This window comes from Ceratotherium simum, chromosome 6 (genome assembly GCF_057802395.1).
Source record: "Ceratotherium simum simum isolate JZ-2026a chromosome 6, ASM5780239v1, whole genome shotgun sequence".
Taxonomy (NCBI): Eukaryota; Metazoa; Chordata; class Mammalia; order Perissodactyla; family Rhinocerotidae; genus Ceratotherium; species Ceratotherium simum.
In genome coordinates this window covers 51,023,357-51,043,730 of record NC_141905.1, presented here as the reverse complement: position 1 = coordinate 51,043,730, position 20,374 = coordinate 51,023,357, and the positions used below count along the sequence as shown (strand labels likewise).

General features: G+C 40.6%; 1 protein-coding gene across 1 annotated transcript; it reads right to left on the bottom strand.

Moving 5' to 3' along the window:
- Positions 1–6,473: 6,473 nt before the first annotated feature.
- On the bottom strand, positions 6,474–19,909 carry LOC101403139 (antiviral innate immune response effector IFIT1). Its single transcript, XM_087432237.1, is given in 8 exon segments — positions 6,474–6,830; positions 6,832–7,082; positions 7,085–7,790; positions 7,792–7,948; positions 7,951–8,159; positions 15,852–15,993; positions 17,147–17,320; positions 19,725–19,909. Coding segments are annotated over 6 exon segments (1,452 nt in total). The 5' UTR covers positions 15,929–15,993; positions 17,147–17,320; positions 19,725–19,909; the 3' UTR covers positions 6,474–6,778.
- Between the last annotated feature and the right edge of the window lie 465 nt (positions 19,910–20,374).

Sequence of the window (20,374 nt, the reverse complement as noted above, 5' to 3'; positions counted from 1 at the left end):
CCCCGACTAGGCGGAGTTCAGCTCCAGGAAACGAAACTTATGGAAGAGCTGAGTGGGGCCGTGGCCGGTCTGAGGAGCTGAGGGGACCAGTTCTGGGAGCACGGGCTCCTTGGGGGTGGAATTTGAAGCTGGGCCTGGGGACTTTGGGCTTAGCTGTCATCTGCCTCGCTGAGTCCGCGGGCCTCTCGATTGAGTTGTTTTTGTTTTTAATAACGTGACAGGAGATTGTGCAGCGTTATGTTTTTTGTAAGGGTGGCAGCGTTGCTCTTTCCAGCTTTCTGTACCCTAAGCTGAAACTGAAGTCCCTGCTTCCACTCTTGAGTCAACAAACAACACAGGTGCCATGCTGTGTACCTGTGCCATTCTTTCCACTGGCTAAATTGAGAGAAATTTTTGGGTCATATATGATACCGGCCCTCATATCAGTTCCCCTATATTAAACCCAGCATATATGAGGTTAAAACCAAAAGCACTCATCCTCTTTCCCTGCTTCTCTAAGTTACATTCATATGTAACTGTTTGGTTTTTTCCCTATCCCTGAACTTCATAAGGCAGATAGAAGTTACAAATTGTTAAAAGCCCAGGTGGCCTCAAACTGGGCTCACACTGATGTTTTGGCTAATTACCAGTTCTTGAGGTTTGTTACAGGTAAACTGATATCAAGAAGCTAAAGCTTCTCAGACCTCAACTCCTTGGCTTCCTGGTGCCAGAATCCACCATCCACCACGGACACAGAGACAGTTGAAGGACACCCACCAGTAATTCCCTTATCCACCATCCTCCTCCCTGCAAGCAGCCTCACAAGGCCAAAGGCAGGCTGTGGGAAAGCGCCCACCAGGGAGGCCACAGGCTTCCCCTCCCTACCAGCAGCCACATTCCTCACAACCTTTAAAACCCCTTGCTTCCCATTTTTCAGGGAGATGAGACAAATTTGAGAGCTCTCGTCTCCGGCTGACGTCACCTGAAATAAAAACTTTTTCCTTGCCATAAGCCTGGCATTCTAGTTTTATTTGGCCCCTCTTGTGTGGCGGGTAAAGAACCTGGGTATGTATCCGGTAACATACACATTTTAAAGTTTGATAGCTATTGCTAAATAGCTTTGCAAAGAGATTTATACACCTTCACCCACAATCATATGCGAGTGCTTGCCTAAACTGTTTCCTGTAATAAAGTCCCAATTCGAAGGGTGGTATTGGGAATCTAAGCAGAAAATGCTAAATGCTAAATACACTAAAGTTTTGTCCCCTTTGAATGCAATCATTCATTCATTCAACAAGTTTTATTAAACAGCTGCTAAGAGCCAGACATTGTTCAAGGCACTGTCAATATAGCAATGAATAAAATACGCAAGGGACAAGCCCTACTTCCTCACTGTCTTCCGCATCTTGCTCCTGGTTATGCAGAGAGGCCGAAGATAATACTCAAACTTTGAGAAAACCTTTAAAAAGGCACCGATTATAACTTTTATATCATCCTATTGACTTTGTAAATGAGTGGACAATGAAGTATAATTTTTACTATGTGGCTACTAGTTTAAAAAATGCTGACTTTGTTTTTTAATTCCGTTTTGCCAGAAAAAAGAGAATGGTGTTTAAAGTCAGTTCCTGCTGCCCCAGAATCATGTTAAACATGGCAAACAGTGTAGGTGATGCCAGCCCTGATGTCAGTTCCCCTATATTAAACCCAACATATACGGGGTTAAAAGCAAAAGCACTCATCCCCTTTCCCTGCTTCTCTAAGTTATATTCATATGTAAATATCAGTTTTTTAAACGTTTGTATCCCTGAACTTCACAAGGCAAATAGAAGTTACAAATTGTTAGAGCCCAGGTGGCCTCATGCTAACATTTTGGCTAGTTATGGGTCTTTTGAAGTTTTATTACAGGGAAAGTGATATCCAGAGAATATCAAGAAGCTGAAGCTTCCCAGACCCCAACTCCTTGGCTTCCTGGCACCACAATACACCCTCCAGCACAGAGGCAGACAACCAAGGACACCTACCTGCAGATTCCTTTATCTCTCAGTACTCCTCCCTGCAAGCAGCCTCACAAGGCCAAAGGCAGGCTGGTAGGAAAGCGCTGGCCAGCAAGGCCACAGGCTCCCCCTCCCTACAAGCAGCCACATTCCTTGCAACCTTTAAAACCCCTTGCCTCCCATCTTTCGGGGAGATGAGACAAATTTGAGGGCTCACTCTCGTTTCCCAGCTAACATCACCAGAAATAAAAACACTCTCCTTGCCGTAAACCTGGCGTTCCAGTTTTATTTGGCCCCTCTTGTGGGGCGGGTAAAGAACCTGTTTGTGTCCAGTAACATAGGTACAGAATTGTAGTTAGCTGTGCATTTGTGATTTTATTACTCTCTTGTTTGTTTCTTTGGAGTTAATTTCTAATGTGGGAGATAAAGATGTTGAAGAAATAAGACATTATATATCAGATGGTGCTATGGAGGAACAGCATAGAGAAGGTGGGAGTGCAGAGTATTTTGCAGTTATAGATATGTTGGTGAGGGAAAGTTTTACTGAGAAAGTGGCAATTGAACAAAGATCTGAAGGGGGTGAAGGAGTGAGCACTGTGGATATGGGGCTAGGGAAAAGCATTCAAGGTAGAGGAAACAGTAAGTGCAGAGGCCTGGAGGTGAGAGCACACTTGGCATGCGTGGATGGTGTGGTTGGAGTGGAGAGAGCAGGGGAAAAGTCATAAGAAATGAGGTCAGAGAGGTAATGTGAGTGTGGTGGGTGCCTCTGGGCTATTGTAATGTTTTTCTTAAGTGAGAAGCCATATTTTAGAAAAGGTACTGAATGGTTTATTTTGGGTAGAAAAATAAACCCAGAATTTCCTTCCTAATAAGGCTGTAGAAAAATTTAATAGAGCTCCAAGGTTTGAAAAAATTTGCAGTTCGTTGATCATGTTTCTCTTCCTTGCTTCTACTTCTTTCATTTCTTTCACTTAGTTGTATCTGGGCCAAGAGACAGTCTTTGCTTATTATGGTTTAAATGGATAGCAACTAAGCAATCAATGGTAAAAATCAAAGGAAAGAAGAATCCTGCTTATATACTTATATTGTTTAGGAATTCAAATTTAGAAAGGCAAAAGCTATCTGTAAAGGGCCGGCCCTGTGGCTTGGTGGTTAAGTGCGCGCGCTGCAATGCTGGTGGCCCGGGTTCGGATCCCGGGTGCGCATCGAGGCACCACTTCTCCGTCCATCCTGAGGCCGAGTCCCACATACAGCAACTAGAAGGATGTGCAGCTATGACATACAACTATCTACTGGGGCTTTTGGGGGAAAAAATAAAATAAATAAAATCTTTAAAAAAAAAAAAGCTATCTGTAAAAATTTTAAAGGAATATATATTTTCAGGATTGAGAAGAAACAAACACCTGACAGTTGAGTCGGTGTTGAACATGCTGAAATTCCTGGATGTCATTTGAATATCAATCTTTTTTTCACAGACTGTTGGGTTGGGTGGAATCTTGGGAAAAGAAGTGGTGTATTGTCTTTTGAATTTATTCTTTTGGACTTGTGAAACATGACAACTAGAGAAAAGAGGAAATAGAAAGTGAAACATGGCAACTGAGCTAAAATCTGCTTGGGAAGCTGAAACTTAATAACTCTTACAAGAAATACGTGTAAGTCAGTTTCTCAACCTTGGCACTGTTGACATTTGGGCTGGATAATTCTAGGTGGTGGGAAGCTGTCCAGTGCATTGTAGGATGTTAAGCAGCATGCTCGGCATATACCCACCAGATGCCAGTAGCACCCTGCAGTTGTGACAAACAAAATTGTCTCCAGATGGTGCCAAATGCAACTTCTTTTTCCCTTGAGGCCAAAATCCTCCTTTCTCCTCTTAGCACACCTCCCCACCCCACCCCCACCTTGAGTTGAGAATCACTGCTGTAAATACTACCCTCGTGTATATTCGTAATTTATTTGAATTAGTTCTCATAGCACAGCCTGCAAGAGATAGGAGGTAGACTTCAGGTAGGAGAGCAAAAGTTGAATACAGATCAAGTGAAGTTGAGGATGGTACTGGAGTTCAGGAGGAGGCCTGGGTGAGAGGTTGGGTATCAAGGGGAATGTCAAAGAAGGCCTACTCCCTTCAGCCTGGGACTCCAGAGTGGAGGTGGCTGAATCACATTTGGTCTGACTGGGGACAAGATACAGATCTATGGACACAGACTGAGGGTGGGTAATTCAAGCTGGGGCAGGCTATAGGGTAGAGGCCCTTTGTACCAGTGCAGGTCCAGCTCTAGCAGCATGATGAGAATGGAGACATTGGTGGCCCGGGTGATCCCCAAGGCTCGAGCTAGAGCCTGCAGTGGTGTGTAGATAGCAATTAGCAAAGACCTGGGCTGGGGTACCAACAACAGTAGTGAATGGCAGGAGCTGTAGTTTGGCCTGATTTAGGGGTAACATAGAGACACTCGCTGGACACTTGGAGAAATTCTTGAGTGGAAGAACTCTAAATAAGGACACCAGCTGAAGTTCTGTCAGTCATTTTCATGGGAGTAACAAGCTTCTGAAATTAGGCTGTCAATTTAAAGAGACCTCTTGGTAATGCCTGGAGATATTCATGTGTAAATTTGGCAATAGTATTTTCAATACCAAAGAGCATCTATTTTGCTGAATTTTCTGCTTGTTTTTCTCTGTGAACATCCAGACTGTTCTACACTTTAGTATTACTGAGTTCTGGGAAGTGCAGAGATCTCTTGTCGAGTTGGGAAGGATTGGATAGAGAGATGGTATAAGGTAATAAGAAACACTAAGTAACCCTGATCTCTGGAGATTGTCAGACACACCTCCCAGGAACAGAATACATAATCCAGAGATTAATTTTGCATTCATGAGCTCTGCTTTCTGGGTGCAAATGATGGATAGCAATGTCTGGGAAGAATTGCCTAATAGTCAAATTGACCAATTATCCAATAATTATTTGCTTTTCGTGTTACTGACTCTGCGAGAGTTCATAGTGGTTAGACTTATTTAGTACCACACAGCCTCCTTCTCCCAAATCAAGCACTTGAAGTTATCATTTTTGTTAAATCTAACAAATCTCTTGTTGTAGTGATAATGAGGTTGGGAAGATTACTTTTATGTAACTCTTATGCCTGCCCCTCAATGATAAAAATTTTGCTCACTTCAATTCCTATAGAATTTCACGAAATATCCAAAGCCCTCCCCAACATTTCTGTGATTCCTTGGGGACTTGTATTCTCTTGGATTAGGAATTCCCATCAAGAAATGCAGGCAGCCTCTAGAAGCTGGAAAAGGTACAAAAAGGATTGTCTCCTAGAGCCTCCAGAAGGCATGTGGCTGTGCCAAAACTGCTTGATTTGAGTCCAGTGAAACTCATTGCAGACTTCTGACCTCCAGAACTGTAAGATAATAACTTTGTGTCATTTGAAGACACCAAGTTTGTGCTAATTTGTTACAGCCACAATAGGAAGTTAATACATCCTCTCCCAAAACAAATCCAAGAATGAAAAAACAATTACATTGTTTCCTTAGTTTTCCTTTTTAAAATGTTGTTTGTTGTGCATTGCCTTTTAATAAAATGTCATAATCAAAGGTGATTGCTATAGATCATCTCCCAGATCATTTAGCATCCTTTTCATATTTCTTGATCCAACTAGATCAGTACCAGCAAATGACTGAATAAATAGTGCTTCAAACAAAATGGTGTAAAACAAGAGAAACTACTTGGGACAGTTTGACAATGAATTAAATTTCAAACAGCTTCATGGAGAAAGCTGACCTTTAATTGACTGTGTTCTTGTTTTACTGTCTCTCTCTCTCTCACTAGACTATATGCTACATGAGGTTTGGGGAAAATGTCTGCTTTGTTCACTGATGGATAGCAGAATATGCCATCCCAAAATATACCACGTTGGCATAAGTGTTATTTTGAGTTGAAAGTAATTGAGAAGAAGCAGATATTAGAAAAGTTCTCTGTCATCCCCATATCTGCCTAAAAGCAGAACATAAATTTGTAAAGGTGTCTCCTCCTCCCCCCACCAGGAAGGACAGAAGTTAATCTCCTGAAATAACTCTAGGATCTTATCAGCCCAGAGTCACTACCAGAGAAATCTACACAACAAACCTTACTACCCAGCCCTCATCTTCCATTAGTTTCCCTCACATATTTACTTTGCTACCCTAGAAACTCAAAAGTTCTTTTGTCTTAGCAGTTCTCTAAAAATGTATTGTTTGTTTGTTAGGATGCTGTATAAGCACAAGTTCTAACCATTTCTTTGAGTTACTCATCACTAGGTACTCCCATGTTTATATGTGATGTGTATGTTTATAAACTTGTTTTTTCTTGATAAACTGTCTTTTGTCTAATTTACGGGCCCCAGCCAATGAACTTAAGAAGGGTAAAGGAAAAAGAATTTTTTCATCTCCTACATCCCCATAGTGTTTTTGGTATCTAGCACTGAAAACAATTTGTTGATAAAATGAATGAATTAAACATTTTATTTTATGTAAGTCCATTGTTTTATTTGCTGCAAATCTACTCAACAAACCGTTTTTTTCTACTATATAGCATTCACAGAGAAATGCTTCCATTCCCTCTCTCTTCCTTTCTCTCACACACACAGACAATATATTCTGTTTCACTATTTTCTGAATGTACCTATTTAACTAGGTTTGAGTAATTGTTCAAAAATCACATCTTTACAGTGAATTGCATAATCTGATCTGAAAGCAGCAAGCAGATAAGATGATTAGTACATATTAACCTAAAATCAGCTGAAATAGGGAAGTGGTCAATATTTCAGTGCCTAGGCATCATGTCCCACAGAGTTCTCAAAGTCAGCAGTCAGCCTGAGGACCCTCCAGGGCTTTATTCATTTCTCCTTTCAATTTGTGGATGGACTCAAAGATGCTCAAGGTTTCTGTGTCTAATGGATTTCTCTGACATTTCTTTAGAGCCAATTTCTCCAAAGAACTGATACTTTTATCCCTTACAAATGTTGCCTTTTCTATTTTTGCTACTTTTAAATAATGGATAAATGCAGGGTCTTCAGATTTCATTTGAAATTGCTGAAATCGGCCATAGGAGAAATGTATCCTTTGCAGCTTTTCTCTTCTTGGAGTATGTTCATGCATAACACTTTTTGATAAATGTCTTCAACTTTTCTGTGGTCCCCTGCTTCTATGTACATTTCTGCCAGGTGTACATAAGCAATATCAAGTGTGGGTTTTTCTTTCAGAGCAAATTCCAAATGAGATATGGCTGATCTTGCAATTCTGTCAACATTTTCTCTATCCTGTCCTCTAGGCTGCCAGTTTACAGTTTTCTTTATTTGAATCACTTGTGCTTTATAGCAAAGCCCTATCTGGTGATGCAGGAGGGCAGAGGAGGTTGTTGCCTTCAGGGCCTTTTTAAAGAACTGGAGAGCTTTATTCAGAGAGCCTTTTCTTCAGTAAAACTTGGCCACATATCGAAGCACATAGGTCTGCGAGGACATGTTGGTCTGTGCTTCTTCAATGTACTTTTCTCCTTCAGCTTCTTGTCCTACATCCTGAAGCTTCAGGGCAAGGAGAGCCTTAATATACGCATCTTCTGGATTTAGCCTGATGGCCTGTTTTAGTGGGTTCAGACAAATTTCCTCACTATTGTGTGGTGCTCCATTAAGGCCGTCCAGGCGATAGGCGGTGATTGCATACCCAGTGCTGAATTCAGGGTTTTTGGGGTCCACTTCCAGAGCCTTTTCAAAGCAGGCTTTGGCCCGTTTATAATTCTTCCCTCCACATTTCAGCAAGGCCCATCCTTCCTCACAGTCCATCTGAATTTGCAAACTTCTTGTTCTCTACCTTGTCTACGTAAGCCTGGGCTTCTGCTAGTCTGCCCATGTGGTAGTACAGCCAGGCATAGTTGCCCCAGGTAACCAGACTTCTCATGCCTGATTGGTCGGCATGTTCTCGCTGGATTAAGTCTTCAGACTCTTCAGGGCTTCCTCATTCTGGCCTTTCAGGTGTTTCACATAGGCCAGTAGGTTGTGTATTCCCACATTGTATTTGGTGTCCAGGAACTCAATCTCATCCAAGATCCTGTTTTCCAAATCAGGCATTTCAGTGTCTTCAATTAGCAAATCCCATGTAAAGTGACATCTCCTCTGCTCCAGCCTGTCCTTGATCTGATCTTCATCGGCATTCTTACTGTAAAAATAAAAGCAGATTTTCTTTGGTGAGGAACAGCCAACAGAAAAAAGCCAGATGAAACACCTCATATTTAGAGCTGAGCCTTGAAAAGGGAATACCTGCTTTGATTTTCCTTAGAGTCTCTGTATGTCTAAGATCCACATAGACTTTGAGTGCATTTGCTTGGCTCCATATGCTGGCTCCAGCTCTTTCTAGCCAAGTAACCGCTCTGTGCTCAGACTCTTATTTGTAAAAAGGGAATAATAATAGTACTTAGTACACTGGGTTTGGTGAGGATTAATAGGCCTGTATAGTAAAAGACTTAGAGCATATTATGTACTATATAAGAGTTTCCTATTTTCCTATTAATATAATTAGGACAGAGATCAGTTAGAAATACAGAAACTTAGAAAACATTATTGACCTCAGGACCTTAGTCTGCAGATTATGTAACAAATTAAGACCACCTAAAAGAGATAATATTTGACCAATTTTTTTTCCACTTACTATTTGGAAATAATTCTAGATTCACAGAAAGTTGCAAAGATAGTATATAGGTTCAGTGTACCCTTCACTCAGTTCTCCCCTGATAATATCTTACACAACTCGAGTGCAATCTCAAAACTAGGAAATTGACTTGGTACAATATGTGTATAGGTCTGTGTCATTTTATCACGTGAGTAAATCCATGGAAACACTACTTCGATCAAGACACAGAAACTATCCCATCATCATAATCATCTCCCTCATGCTATCTCTTTATAGTCACACCTGCTGCCTCCCTACCTCCTCAAACATCTCTAGCCTCTGGTAGCCACTAATTTGCTCTTCATGTCTATAATTTTGTCATTTTGAGAATGTCATATAAATGGAATTGTACAGTATGTGACCTTTTGAGATTGGCTTTTTTCACTCATCGGAATGCCCTTTACATCCATCCAAGTTGTTCAGTTTGTCCATAGTTCATTCCTTTTTATTGGGGAGTAATATTCCATGGTATGGGTATACCACAGTTTGTTTAACTATTCATCTGTTGTAGGGCATTTCAGTTGTTTCTGGGTTTGGCCTATTACAAATAAAGGTGCAGTGAAGAGTTGTGTACAGGCTTTTGCATGGACGTGAATTTTGATTTCTCTGGGATAAATGCCAGGAGTGTAATTGCTAGGTCATATGCTAAGTGTGTGCTTATGTTTTTAAGAAACTGCCAAACTATTTCCTAGAGTGACTGTATCATTTTAGACTCCTAGTAGCAATGTGTGGATGATTTAGTTCTCTGCATCCTTATCAGTATTTGGTATTTCCACTTTTTTTTTAAATAGGTTTTCCAGTAATCTCTCATTGTGGTATAATTTGCATTTCCCTAATGGCCAGTGGTTTGAACATCTTTTCACCTGCTTATTTGCCATCCATATATCTTGTTTAGTGAAATATCTCTTTCCCTATTTTCTAATTGGATTGTTTGTTTTTTATTGTTGGGTTTCAAGAATTCTTTATAGGTTCTAGATATGAGTCCTTTGTGAGGTATATTTTTTTCAAATATTTTCTTTTGGTATGTAGCTTGTTTTTTACCTTTTTTTTTTTTGGGTGAGAAAGATTGTCCCTGGCTAACATCCATGCCCATCTTCCTCTACTTTATATGTGGGATGCCTGCCACAGCATGGCTTGATAAGTGGTGCATATGCCTGCACCTGGGATCTGAACCTGTGAACCCTGAGGCGCCAAAGTGGAGGGCACGAACTTAACCACTACGGCACTGGGCCAGCCCCGTCTTTTACCTTTATAATAAGGTCTTTTGAAGAGCGAAAGTTTTTACTTTTAATGAAGTATAATTTATTGATCTTTTCCTCTTATGGATCATGCTTTTGTTATCATGTCCAGGAACTCTTCACCAAGCCCTAGGTCCTGAAGATTTTCTCCTGTGATTTCTTCTACAAGTTTTGTAGTTTTACATTTTACATTTAAATCTATGATCCATTTCTAGTTAGTTTTTGCATAACATGTGAAGATTAGGTTGCTGGCTCATTTTTTTGCCCATGGATATCCAATTGCTCCAGCACCATTTGTTGGAAAGAGTCTTCTTCCTCCATTGAATTGCTTTTGCACCTTTGTCAAAAATCAGTTGGCAGGGACCAGCCAGGTGGTGCAGTGGTTAAGTTCAAGCACTCCTCTTTGGCAGCCTGGGGTTGGCAGGTTCGAATCCTGGGTGGGGACATATGCACGGATCATTAGGCCATGCTGTGGGGGCATCCCACATACAAAATAGAGGAAGATGAGCACAGATGTTAGCTCAGGATCAATCTTCCTCAGCAAAAGGAGGAAGATTGGCAACGGATGTTAGCTAAGGGCCAATCTCCCTCACTAAAAAAAAATCAGTTGGCAGTACTTGTGTGGGATTATGTCTGGATTCCTATTCTGTTCCACTGCTCTACGTGTTTATCCCTCCACCAATACCATACAGCTTTGCATATAATCAGTGTTAAAATTGGGTAGGGTGATTCCTCTCACTTTATTCTTGTTTTTCAAAATTGTTATTCTAGTTCTTTTGTCTTTCCATATAAATTTTAGATTAATATTATCTATATCCATAAAAAATCTTGCTGTAGTTATGATAGGAATTTTGTATCAATTAGGGGAGAATTGACATATTTGCTATGTTGAGTCTTCTAATTCATGAACATGCTATATCTGTTTGTTTAGATCTTCTTTGATTTCTTTCATCAGCATTTTGTAGTTTTAGGCCATCAAGTCCTGCACATATGTTACATTTACACTAAAGTATGTCTTTTTCAGCAATTTTAAATTATATTGTATTTTTAACTTCAATTTCCACATGTTCATTGCTAGTATATAGAAATACAATTAATTTTTGTATGTCAGTCTTGTATTCTGCAACCTTGATGAACTCACTTGTTAGTTCCAGGAGTTATTTTGTAGATACCTTGGGATTTTCTATGAGACATCATGCCATCTGTAAATAGAGACAGTTTTATGTTTTCTTTCTGACCTGTATACCTTTTTTATTTATTAGAGAACTTCCTTTAGCTATACCTTTAGGTGGGTCTGCTGATGTGAAATCTCCTAGTTTTCCTTCATTTGAGAATTTCTTGATTTTCTCCTCATTCCAGAAGAATATTTTTGCTAGATATGTGATTCTGGGTTGAAAGTTCTTTTCCATAAGCACTTGAAAATTGTTTTGCTCCTTTCTTCTAGGCTCTATGGTTTCTAATGAGAAATTAGCTGCCATTAGGACTGCAGGGTTTTTCCTTACAGGTAAGGTGTCATTTCTCTCTACTACTTTCATGGGTTTTTTTCTTAGTCTTTAGTTTTCAGAATTTTGACTATGATGTGTCTTGGATTTTGGGGGGTTTGTCCTTTGTGGAGTTTGCTCAGCTGCTTGAAATTAGTATCAGATTGGATAATTTCTATAATGCTATCTTCAAGTTCATGAATTCCTCCCTCTGTCCTCTCTATCCTGCTGTTGAGCCCAATCATTTTTTTTTTTTTTGAGGAAGATCAGCCCTGAGCTAACATCTGTGCTAATCCTCCTCTTTTTGCTGAGAAAGACCGGATCTGAGCTAACATCTATCGCCAATCCTCCTCCATTTTTTCCCCAAAGCCCCAGTGGATAGTTGTATGTCATGGTTGCACATGAGCCCAATCATTGAGTTTTCATTTTGGTTATTGTACTTATCAGTTCAAAAATTCCCATTTGGTTCTTTATATCTTCTCTTTCTTTGCTGAGACTTTCTATATTTTCATTTGTTTCAGGTTTGTTCATCATTGCTCATTGTAGCATTTTTGTGATGGCAACTTTAAAATGCTTGTTAGACACTGGTAACATCTCTGTCATTTCACTGTTGTTGTCTGATGATTATTCTTTCTCATTCACATTGGGATTTCCTTGGTTCTTGGTATGACAAGCAATTTTTAGTAGAAACCTGGACATTAGGGTATTGTATTATGAGACTCTGAGTCACATTTAAATTTAAATCATGCCTCCTCTAATACTGCTTTTCTAGGAGTAGAGGAAGGCCATCTCATTCCACACCACCAGGTCAAGGTGGAATCCAGTTTACCCACTTGTCTTTCAGTAACACTTTATGGGGGTCCTGGGCTCCTCATTGTTGCTGGATGGGGGTGGAAGGTCAGGCTCCCCCCAGGCCTCTGCTGATACTACCCTGGCTGGGAGGGGCAGATGTGCCTTGTTATTCTTCACCATGTGGCCTTTACTGAAGCCAAGAAGGGAGAAGAGTGGGGAAATGTGGCCTTATTACCTCTGAGTGGTGGTGAAAATCCTGAACTCCACTAGGCCTCTCTGAAACCACCTCAGTGGGGAGTGGGAGGGCATCTCATTACCACCAGGTGGGGGTTATGTCCAGACTCTCTTTGTGGACTTCACGGACACTGCAGAGAGAGGGACCCTCATTACCACCCGTGAAAGTCTTGCACCCCACTTGGCCTTGTCTGGCATCACCCTGGTGGGCAGAGGGTGAGGGAGAGAGATGGGATGCCTAGCAATAGCCTGGTTAGGGTAAAAGTTTAGGCTCCCCACTCAGCCTTGCTGGCACTGTTCAGAATGGGGCTACAGTTTTTGTTTATTTGTTTATTTTTTCCTTTGCTGTTTGGCTGGAGTTGAATGGTTGTTGTTTATAAGTTTTCTGTCTTGCTAAGCTGTCCCTTTCTTGGTCCTCTGGCTAGAGAGAGCAGGCTTTTCATGAGACATTTCCGTCCATGCCTGTTGGCATTTCTAGGTTGCTGGCTTCTCCAGCACTCAGTCTGGGATATATGCAGAAAAGAGAATGCCCGTAAGACTCACTGCAGTGTTGTTCCTTGGGTCCCAAGTTTCCTAGCTGGTCTGCCGTCGTTTATCCACCAGTCAGCATGTTCTTATATTTGTTTTATATTTTAACTGTACGTACTAAGAGGAAATGGGAAATATACATCTACTCCATCTTTCTGGATGCAGAAGTCCTTTGCCCAAGTATTAATATGGTTTATCCCACTGCCATCCCTAAAATGCTATCAAGAGAAATGAGAATAACGATTGTGTTTGAAGGTATGTGTGTGTGTGAGTGTGTGTGTGTGTGTTAGGAAGAGTGGAGGAAAGGTGCTGTTGCTTTTTTCCCCATGTTCTCCATTTGCTCTGTAGGTAAGGCAATTAGATTTGTTATTCAAGGGAAAGAACACTTCCTCTTATGCCTTCTCCGTAGGATACTGACTTCCAGAATAGAGAGTTAGGCCTACCACGGTTTCGAATGGTAGAGCTGGATCAGGGAATATGAGGATGCGTTGATCTGACATGTCATATTGAATTTATCCAGCCAGTCCTAGGGCACCGGGGAAAGGAAACTGAGGAGAAGAAAACACCGTGCATGTCCAAGTAAGCCAAGTCAGAAATAGTTGCCTTTTACTGAGTAAGAATGTGGCCCATGGATGACAGTTTCTGGCCTTCTCAGTTACATCAGTCATTCCATACTTCCTATGGGAAAGAGGCAGACTGGGTAGACTACAATCTCAATAAGTAACTACCCTACCTTCCACTCAAATTAAATGACTTAAATAAAAAAAAAAACCCTAACCCAGAAAACAATAAAAATATTAGATGATAATCTAGGAGACAATAGGTATATGTGTATACAATTTAAAAACTCTCCCAACAAAGAAAAGCTCAGGACCAGATGGTTTCACTGGTGAATTCTACCATGCCTTTCAAGTGTCAGGAGCACAGCTAAGCTGGGAGAGAGAGGGACCTGATCCGCCAGGTGTCAAAGTAGCCCATTAAAGCAACAAGGCAAAAATGAAAGAGTTAAGCCTTTCATCATTACTATGATGATATAAGCAAGAGGAGAAAACTGGAGAAAATGTTGACACCCCTGTTCCATTTCCTTCAACAGAACAGCACACAAGTTGATGCTTAGGTAGATCAGCATAGACATGGCTGAAAGCCCTGAACAAAAGTCTCTGGACCCTGAAGTGGGGGCAGTGTGAGCTAGGAGTGGAAAAGTACAGGGTACTGAGTCAGAGTGGGGAAAAGTGTCTTCAAGTTTTCCTCTCCTTCTGCCTATAAGGAGGTGTCAACAAAAGTGCCTGGAAAAGACTCTCCCCAAGGCCTCAGATCAAGAGACCAAGGAATGAAGATGCCTGGGCTAGGAATGCAGCTATGTGAAGAGCGTGATGAGCCAGAGGGGCATGAGTCCTTGACTACAACTCTGCTCAGAGACTGCAGTGCATTGGCTGTGCACCAGGTCTGTGTGGGGAAGACAGCTTTCCCCACTGAGGCCTGTCAGGTAAGCCTCTGTAATTACCTATGGTCAGGCCTGAAAAATCACACGTAGATTTTAAACCCGGAGTGCAACTCCTCATAAAAAAGAATTAAAACCAATTCTAAAAGTCTTCCAAAATTAAAGAGGAAGAACACTACACTTGCAAACTCATAAATTCTGAGACCCTGATACTAAAACCAAACAAAGACAAAAACAAAAAAATTAAACCATAGATGAATTTTCTAATGAATATTGATTCAAAATGCTCAACAAAATACTGGCACATTGAACTTAACAGCATATTAAAAGGATTATACACCATGAGCAAGTGGGATTTATTCCTGGGATGCAAGAATGGTTCGGTGAATGAAAATTGATAAATTTAATACACCAACATTAACAAAATGAAGGGAAAAACACCTACATGATCATCTCAATTGATGTAGAAAAAGTATTTGACAAAATACAATACCCTTTAATAATAAAAACACTCGAACAAACTAGGATATAAGGAATCTATCTCAAATAAAGCCATATATTGAAAATCGACAGCTAGCATCATACTCAATGGTGAGAGACTGAAAGATTTTCCTCTAAGATCAGGAGCAAGGCAAGGATGCTCACTGTTGCCACTTCTATTCAACATAGTACTAGAAGTCCTAGCCCGAGAAATTAGTCAAGATAAAGAAATAAACTACATCTAAATTGGAAAGGAAGAAGTAAAATTATCTCTGTTCACAACCAATATGATCTTGTATGTAGGAAATCCTAAAGATTCCGCACAAAAATTGTGAGAACTAATAAACGATTTCAGCACAATTGCAGTGTACAAAATCAATATGCAAAAATCAGTTTTGTGTCTATACACTACTAATGAACAATCTAAAAAGGAAATTAAGAAAACAATCCCATTTATAATAGCACTAAAAAGAATAAAATACTTAGAAATAAACTTAACCGAGGAGGCAAAAGACCTGTATACTGAAAACTATAAAACATCGCTGAAAGAAATTAAAGACACAAATGAAGGGAAAGGGATCCTGTCTTCATGGACCAGAAGACTTACTATTGTTAAGATATCAATACTACACAAAGCAATCTTCAGCTTCAGTGCAATCGCTATCAAAATCCCAATGATGTTTTGTGCAGAAATAGAAAAATCTATCCTAAAATTCATACGGAATTTCAAGGGATCTTGAATACCGAAAATAATCTTGAAAAAGAACAAAGTTGGAGGTCTCACACTTGCTCATTCCAAAATTCACTGTAAATCTACGGTAATCAAAATAGTGTGGTACTGGTATAAAGACAGACATATAGACTAAAGAAATAGAATGAAGAGTCCAGAAATAAACCCTCACATATATGGTTGTATTAGTCAGCTAGGGCTACCATAGCAAAGTACTATGGACTGAGTGGCTTAAACAACAGAAATTTATCTTCTCACAGTTCTTGAGGTTTGAAGTCCAGATCAAGGTGCCCACTAATTCGGTTTCTGGGAAGGGCTCTCCTTCTGGAATCCATACATGGTCTTTCCTCTACTGGTGCATGGAGAGACTGTTCTTCCTCTTCTTACAAGGACATCAGCCCTGTGAGATTAAGGCCCCGCACTTATGATCTCAGCTAACCTATATATTACCTCCTTTCAGGCCCTATCTCCAAATATAGTTACATTGGGGGTTAGGAATATGAATTTTTTGGGGGGATGGGGGACAATTCAGTCCATAACAATGGTCCAATTATTTTTGACACATGTACCATGGCCATTTAATGTAGAAAGGTCAGTGTTTCAACAAATGGTGTTGGGAAAACTAGATAACTGCATGCCAAAGAAAGAAGCTGAACCATTACCTTACACCGTATACAAAAAAATGAACTCAAAAGACCAAAGACCTCAATGTAAGACCTAAAACTATAAATATCTTAGAAGAAAACATTGGGAAAAAGCTTCGTGACGTGGGATTTGGCAACGATGTCTTGAACATGACAGCAAAACACAGGCAACAGGAGTAAAAATAGATAAGTTAGACTTCATCAATATAAAAACATGTGCAGGGGCCGGCCTCATGGCCAAGGGGTTAAAGTTCCAGGCTCTCTGCTTCGACGGCCCAGGTTCATGGGTTCAGATCCTTGGCGCGGACCTACTCCACTCATCAGTCATGCTGTGGAGGCATCCCACATACAAAATAGAGGAAGATTGGCACATATATTAGCTCAGGGCTAATCTTCCTCAAGCAAAAAAAGAGGAAGACTGCAAACAGTTGTTAGCTCAGGGTGAATCATCCTCACCAAAGGAAAAGAAAAAAACTTTGTGCATCAAAGCACACAACAGAGTGAAAAGAAAACTTATAGAATAGGAGAAAATATTGTAAATCATGTATCTGATAAGAGATTTATATCCAGACTATATAAACAACTCCTGCAACTCAACCACAAAAAAACAACTGATTAAAAAGTAGGCAAAGGACTTAAATACACATTTCTCCAAAAAAGATATACAAATGGCAATAAGCACATGAAATGATGCGCAGCATCACCAATCATTAGTGAAATGCAAATCAAAACCATAATGAGATACCACTTCACACCCGTTAGGATGGCTATTATAAAATAAATAAATAACAAGGGTTGGCAAGGATGTGGAGAAATTAGAACCCTTATGCATTATTAGTGGGAATGTAAAATGGGGCAGCTGCTGTGGAAGATGGTGGTGATTTCTCAAAAAATTAAATGTAGAATTACCATATGAGGGGCCGGCCCCGTGGCGTAGCTGTTAAGCACGCACGCTCCACTGCTGGCGACCTGGGTTCGGATCCCGGGCGCACACCGATGCTCCACTTGTCAGGCCATGCTGTGGCGGCATCCCATATAAAGTGGAGGAAGATGGGCACGGATGTTAACCCAGGGCCAGTCTTCCTAAAAAAAAAAGGAGGAGGATAGGCATGGATGTTAGCTCAGGGCTGATCTTCCTCACCAAAAAAAAAAAAAAAAAAAAAAAATTACCATATGATTCAGCAATTCCACTTCTGGGTATATACACAAAATAAGGGAAAGCAGGGGCTTAACAGATATTTTTATACTTATATTTATAGCAGCATTATTCACAATAGCCAAAAGGTGGAAGCAACCCAAGTATCCATCAATGGATGAATGGATAAACAAAATGTGGTATATACATGCAATGGATATTACTCAGCCTCAAATGGAGGGACATTCTGACACATGCTACAACATGGATGAACCTTGAAGACATTATGCTAAGTGAAATAAGCCAGTCACAAAAGGCCACATATGGTTTGCTTCCATTTATATGAAATATCCACAATAGGTAAATCCATAGAGACAGAAAGCAGATTAATAGTTGCCGGGGCTGGGGTGAAGGATGAGTGGAGATTGAATGCTTAATGGTATGAGGTACAATTCCACAACATTGTGAATGTACTAAATACTACCAAACTGTATACTTAAAAATAGTTAAAAGGGAGCTGGCCTGGTGGCATAGTAGTTAAGTTCGCATGTTCTTCTTCGGCAGCCTGGGGTTGGCGGTGGGATCCCGGGTGCAGACCTACACACTGCTCATCAAGCCATGCTGTGGCAGCATGCCACATACAAAATAGGGGAAGATTGGAACAGATGTTAGCTCAGGGCCAATCTTCCTCACCAAAAAAAAAAGTTAAAATGGTAAATTTCATCTTATATGTATCATAATAAAAAATCATATTACGAACTTGAACAGAAACTTTACAAATTATATGTATATTTTCTAGTACATGTTCAAATAAACACAAAAGCATTAAAACATAAAAGCTAATGAGTATGCCATCTGAAATGATCTCATAAACCCTTTCTGGTACCCTTTAAGAAACATTGGCTTAAGGGTTCGATAAGGTGTCATTGACTAGAGACTCTGGTTCATGTTTCAGCTGTATCACTTATTATCTGTGTGATCTTAACTTTTCTAAATCTAAGATTTGTTATTGCAAAATCTGTATAATATGAGTACCTGTGTCACAGGTTTCGTTTGAGGGTTAAATGTAATAATTTACATAATACTTTTAGAAGGCAGGCTGGCACTTAATAAGCTCTCAGGAAGTGATAGCTACTTTTATTTTATAATTTTAATTATCAGTGACAACTTAGTCTATGGGCCAAAGAGGGGGAGGACAGTTGATCATAAGCCCTTAATTGCACATTTTCTGGAAATTTTGCCCCTTCAAAATTTTGCCCACGGGAACACTGAGGGAAAATTTGCAGTTCAATATTAATGAATGTGTCTTTTTTTTTTTTTTTTAAAGATTTTATTTATTTATTTTTTCCCCCCAAAGCCCCAGTAGATAGTTGTATGTCATAGCTGCACATCCTTCTAGTTGCTGTATGTGGGACGCGGCCTCAGCATGGCCAGAGAAGCAGCGCGTCGGTGCGAGCCCGGGATCCGAACCAGGGTCGCCAGCAGTGGAGCGCGCTCACTTAACCACTAAGGCACGGGGCCGGCCCGAATGTGTCTTTTTTTTAATCTGCTGACATCGGGGGTTATTTGAATCAAGATTCAATTTGGACAATATAGAAAATCCCACATTAGGCCCTTTAGCTAAGGAAGGTGTGGATATTTCCAAGCACAGAACTCCAGGCAAGCCTTGTGGACAGGAGGATATCAAGAATCTGCAGACCACCTGGCTTCCTTAGGGGAGAGGTAATCTGCTAATCTTAAATCCAGTCAGACTGAGAAGACCTGACCTAGGCGCCCAGCAGTGCAGATAGTGAGACCAGAAGCCTCCAGAGAAAGGCCTTGCTCTCTAAGCAGTGAGCTTCTCCCACCACATCCCCACGATATTTCCCTCAAGACATCTGAGAGACTCCATGACTGTGGCTCAAACAGCTGTGTGGGTCCTACTTTTCCTCCATGGTGAGAGGAGCCTGCAGAAAGCAATGTCCCTATCCAGACAAACTGTCCGTTCCCTCCTTAGGTCAGGCAGAAGTGAGTTTGGTGGAAAATAATTTCAGAGATTGAGATCATTTTCTCCCTTCCTGCAAAACCGTTTTCCCACTTCCCTCTTCTTCTTTGGGCTTTAACATGAGATAAGCTTCCTCAGGGCAATGCTAACAAAAATAAAAATGCCTGAATTAATAAGAGAGTTTATGTGTGTGTGTGAATGTGTGTACGCACACACATTCACACACACACATTCAGTCCATAAGCAGATGCTCAAATAGAAGAGTAAGGAAAATTGACGTCACTGAAACTAAGTCTGCTGAGATAGTATTGATTAACATGTTTCCAAAAGCTTTAGACAGGAAGGCAGAGAAGCAGAGAAATCCTTACCTCCTGGTTGGTATGAAGTGGCAGCAGTTCCGCAGTGTTTTGTTTAGCTGCTTGGGCTCCTCTGTGATCTGGCCAGCCTGTCTTGTGGCTTTTCAGATAAATCTGAGCCCCAGGACAAGGCTACACATAGAAGGGAGATAAACAGCAGCTAATGAAGCAACCTGCAGGGCTACATATATAAGGGAGATAAACAGCAGCTAATGATGTAATCTGTGGGCATGTTGTTGCAAAGATAAATTAGAAACCAAGATGAAAACTGAAAGTAGAAAGTGCAACTAAAGTTGGCAGAGTTCCTGCTTGTGGAAAATGACACTTAAACAGTAATAGCTTTTTTTGTTCTCTTTTGAAAACTGATTGAGAAGAGGCTGGTGAAAAGCAGTTTTATTGATGTGCTAACTCCTCTCTCAGGTTCTACAAGACCTTGTAGAAGCCTTGGAGCTAGGACATGCCAGTTATGTAGAGTCTACTGAACCCAGAGCCAGGGAGACCTGTGAAAATTGGCCCCCTGATCCATGCCTCTGTTTGCTCAACTGGAAACAGAGACTGTTCTTTTTATGGTATAAAGTTCTGCAAATCACTAAACTGGAGTCTTAACCCAAATTTGCTCCAATTCTCTGAGAGGTTGTATCTTTCTGATTTTTCTGCCCCCT